The sequence below is a fragment of the Microcaecilia unicolor genome, chromosome 14 (assembly GCF_901765095.1).
Source record: "Microcaecilia unicolor chromosome 14, aMicUni1.1, whole genome shotgun sequence".
NCBI classification, from domain to species: domain Eukaryota; kingdom Metazoa; phylum Chordata; class Amphibia; order Gymnophiona; family Siphonopidae; genus Microcaecilia; species Microcaecilia unicolor.
Window position 1 is genome coordinate 22,156,576 of NC_044044.1, and position 11,549 is coordinate 22,168,124.

The 11,549-nt window shown below is 49.5% G+C and overlaps 1 protein-coding gene across 1 annotated transcript in view; it reads right to left on the bottom strand.

Moving 5' to 3' along the window:
• The window catches only part of LOC115457015 (mucin-16-like), a 139,250-nt gene that overhangs the window by 22,257 nt on the left and 105,444 nt on the right, over window positions 1-11,549 (bottom strand). The window contains 1 exon segment of the mRNA XM_030186440.1: window positions 1,975-2,007. Within this exon segment, the coding sequence (XP_030042300.1) occupies window positions 1,975-2,007 (33 nt within the window).

Here is an 11,549-nt window from a genome sequence, read left to right on the forward strand (position 1 = left end):
TTCGTCAGATCGGAAATAAGCAAATGTGCTAGCTGACAGTGTATATAAGTGAAAACATTCAAGCATTACTATGACAGTCTGACAGGGTGGGAGGATGGGGGTGGGAACGAGGTATGCATGGGGACATCAAAGCATATCATTGATATTCTAACAGGATGGGTGTGGATAATTGAGGGGTGGGGTGATCAACAGAGAAATACAGCTTTATGGTTTATAATGGGCTAGGAACCCCAGATCCTTGTTAAGTCCTTTCTGTTGGGTGTTAAAATATTCAATCATTCTGACTTCAGAGGTCTTACGTTCTTCTATGTTTTTAAAGTTACCTTTCAGGATTCTCACTGTGAAGTCACTGGTACAGTGTCCTGCTCCTGTAAAATGTTGACCAACAGGCGTGGGAACCCTACTGGCACCAGTATTGTTCATGTGATGTCTATGTAAATTGAATCTTGTCTTAAGCATCTGGCCTGTTTCTCCAATATAGCATCCTTCGTTACATTTTTTACACTGAATGATATATACCACATTGGAAGATGAGCAAGTGAAAGAATATCTCCAGGAGGATGAATTACTGAAAGAGATATTCCCATCCCCACCTGTACTGGCCTTCCGACAGCCACCCAACTTAAAACACAAGCTAATCAGAAGTAAACTTCCATCACAGACTGAAAAGGAACAGAAGGGCACACTTCCCTGTAATTTATCCAGTTGCAAACTATGCCAAAATATTTCACAGGACCCTAAAGTCATCCACAAAGGAAAGATATTCAACATAAAGGGATCTTTCACTTGCTCATCTTCCAATGTGGTATATATCATTCAGTGTAAAAAATGTAACGAAGGATGCTATATTGCAGAAACAGGCCAGATGCTTAAGACAAGATTCAATTTACATAGACATCATATGAACAATACTGGTGCCAGTAGGGTTCCCACGCCTGTTGGTCAACATTTTACAGAACCAGGACACTGTACCAGTGACTTCACAGTGAGAATCCTGAAAGGTAACTTTAAAACCATACAAGAACGTAAGACCTTTGAAGTCAGAATGATTGAATATTTTAACACCCAACAGAAAGGACTTAACAAGGATCTGGGGTTCCTAGCCCATTATAAACCATAAAGCTGTATTTCTCTGTGGATCACCCCACCCCTCAATTATCCACACCCATCCTGTTAGAATATCGATGATATGCTTTGATGTCCCCATGCATACCTCGTTCCCACCCCCATCCTCCCACCCTGTCAGACTGTCATAATAATGCTTGAATGTTTTCACTTATATACACTGTCAGCTAGCACATTTGCTTATTTCCGATCTGACGAAGAAGGGCAACCTTCGAAAGCTAATCAAGAAATGTATTAAGTTATGTCCAATAAAAAAGGTATCGGCGGGGATAGTGCGGGGCAGACTTATACGGTCTGTGCCAGAGCCGGTGGTGGGAGGCGGGGATAGTGCTGGGCAGACTCATACGGTCTATGCCAGAGCCGGTGGTTGGGAGGCGGGGCTAGTGCTGGGCAGACTTATATACACAAAAGTAGCACACATGAGTTGTCTTGTTGGGCAGACTGGATGGACCGTGCATGTCTTTTTCTGCCGTCATCTACTATGTTACTATGTTTCTTTTCCATGTTTTATGTGTTTGATTTCTATTGATTCTCTTCAGGACAAAGGCAAGCAAGGGGCTGGGCTTGATCAGAGACCCCATAATTCTGTGAGCTCAAGTTGTTACCATATAGGGACAAAGAAGATAAGGAAGATGACATCATAATTGGCACCTGATGCTAAGACAGCTGCAAGAAGAGGCAAACCAAGTAAAACTTATCAAGCAACAAAACACAAAAATATGCCAAAACAAAGAAGACAAGAAGTCATCAACCTGAAACACTTCAACAAAATCAGTGCTACAAAATATCCATCAAACAACAACATCAAGAAAGTACCAAACAATGAAAATGATACATAAAAAGCATTACCTGATGATGTTAGAGAAGACGTCTTCAATAGTTCTGTGACAGCAACAGTGGAACGAGGAGGCTTAGTTTCTCTACTTGGAGTAAGAGGGGGAACAGGACCATGACTGTTCATCTGTGTTGTGTGGCTGACAATTGGAGTTGAACTGTGACTGGTGCTCTCTGTAGTGTGACTGACTATGGGAGTGGAGCTGTGACTGGTGGTCTCAGTAGTGTGACTGACTAAGGGAGTGGAGCTATGACTGGTGTTCTCAGTACTGTGACTGATTAAGGGAGTTGAGCTCTGACTGGTGCTCTCTGTAGTGTGACTGACTAAGGGAGTGGAGCTGTGACTGATTAAGGGAGTTGAGCTTTGAGTGGTGCTCTCTGTGGAGTGCCTGACTAGGGGAGTAGAGCTGTGACTGGTGCTCTCTGTACTGTGACTGACTAAGGGAGTGGAGCTGTGACTGGTGCTCTCTGTAGTGTGACTGACTATGGGAGTTGAGCTGTGATTGGTGCTCTCTGTAGTCTGACTGACGAAGGGAGTGGAGCTATTACTGGTATTCTCAGTACTGTGACTGATTAAGGGAGTTGAGCTTTGACTGGTACTCTCTGTAGTGTGACTGACTGAGGGAATAGAGCTGTGACTGGTGCTCTTAGTAGTGTGACTGACTATGGGAGTTGAGCTTTGAGTGGTGCTCTCTGTAGTGTGACTGATTAGGGGAGTGGAGCTGTGACTGGTGCTCTCTGTAGTGTGACTGACTAAGGGAGTTGAGCTTTGATTGGTGCTCTCTGTGGAGTGACTGACAATGGGAGTAGAGCTGTAACTCGTGCCCTCTGTACTGTGACTGATTAGGGGAGTGGAGCTGTGACTGGTGCTCTCTGTAGTGTGACTGACTATGGGAGTTGAGCTTTGAGTGGTGCTCTCTGTGGAGTGACTGACTATGGGAGTAGAGCTGTGACTGGTGCTCTCTGTACTGTGACTGATTAGGGGAATGGAGCTGTGACTGGTGCTCTCTGTAGTGTGACTGACTAAGGGAGTGGAGCTGTGACTGGTGCTCTCTGTAGTGTGACTCACTAAGGGAGTTGAGCTGTGACTGGTGCTCTCTGTAGTGTGACTGACTAGGGGAGTAGAGCTGTGACTGGTGCTCTCCGTACTGTGACTGACTAAGGGAGTGGAGCTGTGACTGGTGCTCTCTGTAGTGTGACTGACTATGGGAGTTGAGCTTTGAGTGGTGCTCTCTGTGGAGTGACTGACTATGGGAGTAGAGCTGTGACTGGTGCTCTCTGTACTGTGACTGATTAAGGGAATGGAGCTGTGACTGGTGCTCTCTGTAGTGTGACTGACTAAGTGAGTGGAGCTGTGCCTGGTGCTCTCTGTAGTGTGACTGACTGAGGGAGTAGAGCTGTGACTGGTGCTCTCTGTAGTGTGACTGACTGTGGGAGTTGAGCTTTGAGTGGTGCTCTCTGTGGAGTGACTGACTATGGGAGTTGAGCTTTGACTGGTGCTCTCTGTAGTGTGACTGACTAGGGGAGTAGAGCTGTGACTGGTGCTCTCTGTACTGTGACTGATTAGGGGAGTGGAGCTGTGACTGGTGCTCTCTGTAGTGTGACTCACTAAGGGAGTGGAGCTGTGACTGGTGCTCTCTGTAGTGTGACTGACTAAGGGAGTGAAGCTATGACTGGTGTTCTCAGTACTGTGACTGATTAAGGGAGTTGAGCTGTGACTGGTACTCTCTGTAGTGTGACTGACTAGGGGAGTAGAGCTGTGACTGGTGCTCTCCGTACTGTGATTGACTAAGGGAGTGGAGCTGTGACTGGTGCTCTCTGTAGTGTGACTGACTATGGGAGTTGAGCTTTGAGTGGTGCTCTCTGTAGTCTGACTGACTAAGGGAGTGGAGCTATGACTGGTGTTCTCAGTACTGTGACTGATTAAGGGAGTTGAGCTTTGACTGGTACTCTCTGTAGTGTGACTGACTATGGGAGTTGAGCTTTGACTGGCGCTCTCTGTAGTGTGACTGATTAGGGGAGTGGAGCTGTGACTGGTGCTCTCTGTAGTGTGACTGACTAAGGGAGTTGAGCTGTGAGTGGTGCTCTCTGTGGAGTGACTGACTGAGGGAGTAGAGCTGTGACTGGTGCTCTTAATAGTGTAACTGATTATGGGGGTTGAGCTTTGAGTGGTGCTCTCTGTGGTGTGATTGACTATAGGAGTAGAGCTGTGACTGGTGCTCTCTGTACTGTGACTGATTAGGGAGTGGAGCTGTGACTAGTGCTCTCTGTAGTGTGACTGACTAAGGGAGTGGAGCTATGACTGATGTTCTCAGTACTGTGGCCGATTAAGGGAGTTGAGCTGTGACTGGTGGTCTCAGTAGAGTGAATGACTATGGGAGTTGAGCTTTGACTGGTGCTCTCTGTAGTGTGACTGACTATGGGAGTTGAGCTTTGAGTGGTGCTCTTTGCAGTGTGACTGACTAAGGGAGTAGAGCTGTGACTGGTGCTCTCTGTACTGTGACTGATTAAGGGAGTGGAGCTGTGACTGGTGCTCTCTGTAGTGTGACTGACTAGGGGAGTAGAGCTGTGACTGGTGCTCTCTGTACTGTGACTGACTAAGGGAGTGGAGCTGTGACTGGTGCTCTCTGTAGTGTGACTGACTATGGGAGTTGAGCTTTGAGTGGTGCTCTCTGTGGAGTGACTGACTATGGGAGTAGAGCTGTGACTGGTGCTCTTTGTACTGTGACTGATTAGGGGAGTGGAGCTGTGACTGGTGCTCTCTGTACTGAGACTGACGAAGGGAGTGGAGCTATTACTGGTGTTCTCAGTACTGTGACTGATTAAGGGAGTTGAGCTTTGACTGGTACTCTCTGTAGTGTGACTGACTATGGGAGTTGAGCTTTGACTGGCGCTCTCTGTAGTGTGACTGATTAGGGGAGTGGAGCTGTGACTGGTGCTCTCTGTAGTGTGACTGACTAAGGGAGTTGAGCTTTGAGTGGTGCTCTCTGTGGAGTGACTGACTATGGGAGTAGAGCTGTGACTGGTGCTCTCTGTACTGAGACTGACGAAGGGAGTGGAGCTATTACTGGTGTTCTCAGTACTGTGACTGATTAAGGGAGTTGAGCTTTGACTGGTACTCTCTGTAGTGTGACTGACTATAGGAGTTGAGCTTTGACTGGCGCTCTCTGTAGTGTGACTGATTAGGGGAGTGGAGCTGTGACTGGTGCTCTCTGTAGTGTGACTGACTAAGGGAGTTGAGCTTTGATTGGTGCTCTCTGTGGAGTGACTGACTATGGGAGTAGAGCTGTGACTGGTGCTCTCTGTACTGTGACTGATTAGGGGAATGGAGCTGTGACTGGTGCTCTCTGTAGTGTGACTGAATAAGGGAGTGGAGCTGTGACTGGTGCTCTCTGTAGTGTGATTGACTGAGGGAGTAGAGCTGTGACTGGTGCTCTCTGTAGTGTGACTGACTGTGGGAGTTGAGCTTTGAGTGGTGCTCTCTGTGGAGTGACTGACTATGGGAGTTGAGCTTTGACTAGTGCTCGCTGTAGTGTGACTGATTAGGGGAGTGGAGCTGTGACTGGTGCTCTCTGTAGTGTGACTGACTAAGGGAGTTGAGCTTTGATTGGTGCTCTCTGTGGAGTGACTGACTATGGGAGTAGAGCTGTGACTCGTGCTCTCTGTACTGTGACTGATTAGGGGAATGGAGCTGTGACTGGTGCTCTCTGTAGTGTGACTGACTAAGGGAGTGGAGCTGTGACTGGTGCTCTCTCTAGTGTGACTGACTGAGGGAGTAGAGCTGTGACTGGTGCTCTCTGTAGTGTGACTGACTGTGGGAGTTGAGCTTTGAGTGGTGCTCTCTGTGGAGTGACTGACTATGGGAGTTGAGCTTTGACTGGTGCTCGCTGTACTGTGACTGACTAGGGGAGTAGAGCTGTGACTGGTGCTCTCTGTAGTGTGACTGACTAAGGGAGTGGAGCTGTGACTGGTGCTCTCTGTAGTGTGACTGACTGAGGGAGTAGAGCTGTGACTGGTGCTCTCTGTAGTGTGACTGACTGTGGGAGTTGAGCTTTGAGTGGTGCTCTCTGTGGAGTGACTGACTATGGGAGTTGAGCTTTGACTGGTGCTCGCTGTAGTGTGACTGACTAGGGGAGTAGAGCTGTGACTGGTGCTCTCTGTAGTGTGACTGATTAGGGAGTGGAGCTGTGACTGGTGCTCTCTGTAGTGTGACTCACTAAGGGAGTTGAGCTGTGACTGGTGCTCTCCGTACTGTGACTGACTAAGGGAGTGGAGCTGTGACTGGTGCTCTCTGTAGTGTGACTGACTGAGGGAGTATAGCTGTGACTGGTGCTCTCTGTAGTGTGACTGACTGTGGGAGTTGAGCTTTGAGTGGTGCTCTCTGTGGAGTGACTGACTATGGGAGTTGAGCTTTGACTGGTGCTCGCTGTAGTGTGACTGACTAAGGGAGTGGAGCTGTGACTGGTGCTCTCTGTAGTGTGACTGACTATGGGAGTTGAGCTTTGAGTGGTGCTCTCTGTGGAGTGACTGACTATGGGAGTAGAGCTGTGACTTGTGCTCTTTGTACTGTGACTGATTAGGGGAGTGGAGCTGTGACTGGTGCTCTCTGTACTGAGACTAACGAAGGGAGTGGAGCTATTACTGGTGTTCTCAGTACTGTGACTGATTAAGGGAGTTGAGCTTTGACTGGTACTCTCTGTAGTGTGACTGACTATGGGAGTTGAGCTTTGACTGGCGCTCTCTGTAGTGTGACTGATTAGGGGAGTGGAGCTGTGACTGGTGCTCTCTGTAGTGTGACTGACTAAGGGAGTTGAGCTTTGATTGGTGCTCTCTGTGGAGTGACTGACTATGGGAGTGGAGCTGTGACTGGTGCTCTCTGTACTGTGACTGATTAGGGGAGTGGAGCTGTGACTGGTGCTCTCTGTACTGTGACTGATTAGGGGAGTGGAGCTGTGACTGGTGCTCTCTGTAGTGTGACTGACTATTGGAGTTGAGCTTTGAGTGGTGCTCTCTGTGGAGTGACTGACTATGGGAGTAGAGCTGTGACTGGTGCTCTCTGTACTGTGACTGATTAGGGAAATGGAGCTGTGACTGGTGCTCTCTGTAGTGTGACTGACTAAGGGAGTGGAGCTATGACTGGTGCTCTCTGTAGTGTGACTGACTGTGGGAGTTGAGCTTTGAGTGGTGCTCTCTGTGGAGTGACTGACTATGGGAGTTGAGCTGTGACTAGTGCTCGCTGTAGTGTGACTGATTAGGGGAGTGGAGCTGTTACTGGTGCTCTCTGTAGTGTGACTCACTAAGGGAGTTGAGCTGTGACTGGTGCTCTCCGTACTGTGACTGACTAAGGGAGTGGAGCTGTGACTGGTGCTCTCTGTAGTGTGACTGACTAAGGGAGTTGAGCTTTGATTGGTGCTCTCTGTGGAGTGACTGACTATGGGAGTAGAGCTGTGACTCGTGCTCTCTGTACTGTGACTGATTAGGGGAGTGGAGCTGTGACTGGTGCTCTCTGTAGTGTGACTTACTATGGGAGTTGAGCTTTGAGTGGTGCTCTCTGTGGAGTGACTGACTATGGGAGTTGAGCTTTGAGTGGTGCTCTCTGTGGAGTGACTGACTATGGGAGTAGAGCTGTGACTGGTGCTCTCTGTACTGTGACTGATTAGGGGAATGGAGCTGTGACTGGTGCTCTCTGTAGTGTGACTGACTGAGGGAGTAGAGCTGTGACTGGTGCTCTCTGTAGTGTGACTGACTGTGGGAGTTGAGCTTTGAGTGGTGCTCTCTGTGGAGTGATTGACTATGGGAGTTGAGCTTTGACTGGTGCTCGCTGTAGTGTGACTGACTAAGGGAGTGGAGCTGTGACTGGTGCTCTCTGTAGTGTGACTGACTATGGGAGTTGAGCTTTGAGTGGTGCTCTCTGTGGAGTGACTGACTATGGGAGTAGAGCTGTGACTGGTGCTCTTTGTACTGTGACTGATTAGGGGAGTGGAGCTGTGACTGGTGCTCTCTGTAGTGTGACTCACTAAGGGAGTGGAGCTGTGACTGGTGCTCTCTGTAGTGTGTCTCACTAAGGGAGCGGAGCTCTGACTGGTGCTCTCTGTAGTGTGACTGACTATGGGAGTTGAGCTTTGAGTGGTGCTCTCTGTAGAGTGACTGACTATGGGAGTAGAGCTGTGACTGGTGCTCTTTGTACTGTGACTGACTAGGGGAGTAGAGCTGTGACTGGTGCTCTCTGTACTGAGACTGACGAAGGGAGTGGAGCTATTACTGGTGTTCTCAGTACTGTGACTGATTAAGGGAGTTGAGCTTTGACTGGTACTCTCTGTAGTGTGACTGACTATGGGAGTTGAGCTTTGACTGGCGCTCTCTGTAGTGTGACTGATTAGGGGAGTGGAGCTGTGACTGGTGCTCTCTGTAGTGTGACTGACTAAGGGAGTTGAGCTTTGATTGGTGCTCTCTGTGGAGTGACTGACTATGGGAGTAGAGCTGTGACTGGTGCTCTCTGTACTGTGACTGATTAGGGGAATGGAGCTGTGACTGGTGCTCTCTGTAGTGTGACTGAATAAGGGAGTGGAGCTGTGACTGGTGCTCTCTGTAGTGTGATTGACTGAGGGAGTAGAGCTGTGACTGGTGCTCTCTGTAGTGTGACTGACTGTGGGAGTTGAGCTTTGAGTGGTGCTCTCTGTGGAGTGACTGACTATGGGAGTTGAGCTTTGACTAGTGCTCGCTGTAGTGTGACTAATTAGGGGAGTGGAGCTGTGACTGGTGCTCTCTGTAGTGTGACTGACTAAGGGAGTTGAGCTTTGATTGGTGCTCTCTGTGGAGTGACTGACTATGGGAGTAGAGCTGTGACTCGTGCTCTCTGTACTGTGACTGATTAGGGGAATGGAGCTGTGACTTGTGGTCTCTGTAGTGTGACTGACTAAGGGAGTGGAGCTGTGACTGGTGCTCTCTCTAGTGTGCCTGACTGAGGGAGTAGAGCTGTGACTGGTGCTCTCTGTAGTGTGACTGACTGTGGGAGTTGAGCTTTGAGTGGTGCTCTCTGTGGAGTGACTGACTATGGGAGTTGAGCTTTGACTGGTGCTCGCTGTAGCGTGACTGACTAGGGGAGTAGAGCTGTGACTGGTGCTCTCTGTAGTGTGACTGACTAAGGGAGTGGAGCTGTGACTGGTGCTCTCTGTAGTGTGACTGACTGAGGGAGTAGAGCTGTGACTGGTGCTCTCTGTAGTGTGACTGACTGTGGGAGTTGAGCTTTGACTGGTGCTCTCTGTGGAGTGACTGACTATGGGAGTTGAGCTTTGACTGGTGCTCGCTGTAGTGTGACTGACTAAGGGAGTGGAGCTGTGACTGGTGCTCTCTGTAGTGTGACTGACTAAGGGAGTTGAGCTTTGATTGGTGCTCTCTGTGGAGTGACTGACTATGGGAGTAGAGCTGTGACTCGTGCTCTCTGTACTGTGACTGATTAGGGGAGTGGAGCTGTGACTGGTGCTCTCTGTACTGTGACAGATTAGGGGAGTGGAGCTGTGACTGGTGCTCTCTGTAGTGTGACTGACTATTGGAGTTGAGCTTTGAGTGGTGCTCTCTGTGGAGTGACTGACTATGGGAGTAGAGCTGTGACTGGTGCTCTCTGTACTGTGACTGATTAGGGAAATGGAGCTGTGACTGGTGCTCTCTGTAGTGTGACTGACTAAGGGAGTGGAGCTGTGACTGGTGCTCTCTGTAGTGTGACTGACTGTGGGAGTTGAGCTTTGAGTGGTGCTCTCTGTGGAGTGACTGACTACGGGAGTTGAGCTTTGACTAGTGCTCGCTGTAGTGTGACTGATTAGGGGAGTGGAGCTGTGACTGGTGCTCTCTGTAGTGTGACTGACTAAGGGAGTTGAGCTTTGATTGGTGCTCTCTGTGGAGTGACTGACTATGAGAGTTGAGCTTTGACTAGTGCTCGCTGTAGTGTGACTGATTAGGGGAGTGGAGCTGTGACTGGTGCTCTCTGTAGTGTGACTGACTAAGGGAGTTGAGCTTTGATTGGTGCTCTCTGTGGAGTGACTGACTATGGGAGTAGAGCTGTGACTCGTGCTCTCTGTATTGTGACTGATTAGGGGAATGGAGCTGTGACTGGTGGTCTCAGTATTGTGACTGACTAAGGGAGTGGAGCTGTGACTGGTGCTCTCTGTAGTGTGACTGAATGAGGGAGTGGAGCTGTGACTGGTGCTCTCTGTAGTGTGATTGACTGAGGGAGTAGAGCTGTGACTGGTGCTCTCTGTAGTGTGACTGACTGTGGGGAGTTGAGCTTTGAGTGGTGCTCTCTGTGGAGTGACTGACTATGGGAGTTGAGCTGTGACTAGTGCTCGCTGCAGTGTGACTGATTAGGGGAGTGGAGCTGTTACTGGTGCTCTCCGTACTGTGACTGACTAAGGGAGTGGAGCTGTGACTGGTGCTCTCTGTAGTGTGACTGACTAAGGGAGTTGAGCTTTGACTGGTGCTCGCTGTAGTGTGACTGACTAAGGGAGTGGAGCTGTGACTGGTGCTCTCTGTAGTGTGACTGACTAAGGGAGTTGAGCTTTGATTGGTGCTCTCTGTGGAGTGACTGACTATGGGAGTAGAGCTGTGACTCGTGCTCTCTGTACTGTGACTGATTAGGGGAGTGGAGCTGTGACTGGTGCTCTCTGTAGTGTGACTGACTATTGGAGTTGAGCTTTGAGTGGTGATCTCTGTGGAGTGACTGACTATGGGAGTAGAGCTGTGACTGGTGCTCTCTGTACTGTGACTGATTAGGGAAATGGAGCTGTGACTGGTGCTCTCTGTAGTGTGACTGACTAAGGGAGTGGAGCTGTGACTGGTGCTCTCTGTAGTGTGACTGACTGTGGGAGTTGAGCTTTGAGTGGTGCTCTCTGTGGAGTGACTGACTATGGGAGTTGAGCTTTGACTAGTGCTCGCTGTAGTGTGACTGATTAGGGGAGTGGAGCTGTGACTGGTGCTCTCTGTAGTGTGACTGACTAAGGGAGTTGAGCTTTGATTGGTGCTCTCTGTGGAGTGACTGACTATGGGTGTTGAGCTTTGACTAGTGCTCGCTGTAGTGTGACTGATTAGGGGAGTGGAGCTGTGACTGGTGCTCTCTGTAGTGTGACTGACTAAGGGAGTTGAGCTTTGATTGGTGCTCTCTGTGGAGTGACTGACTATGGGAGTAGAGCTGTGACTCGTGCTCTCTGTACTGTGACTGATTAGGGGAATGGAGCTGTTACTGGTGGTCTCAGTATTGTGACTGACTAAGGGAGTGGAGCTGTGACTGGTGCTCTCTCTAGTGTGACTGACTGAGGGAGTAGAGCTGTGACTGGTGCTCTCTGTAGTGTGACTGACTGTGGGAGTTGAGCTTTGAGTGGTGCTCTCTGTGGAGTGACTGACTATGGGAGTTGAGCTTTGACTGGTGCTCGCTGTAGCGTGACTGACTAGGGGAGTAGAGCTGTGACTGGTGCTCTCTGTAGTGTGACTGACTGAGGGAGTAGAGCTGTGACTGGTGCTCTCTGTAGTGTGACTGACTGTGGGAGTTGAGCTTTGAGTGGTGCTCTCTGTGGAGTGACTGACTATGGGAGTTGAGCTTT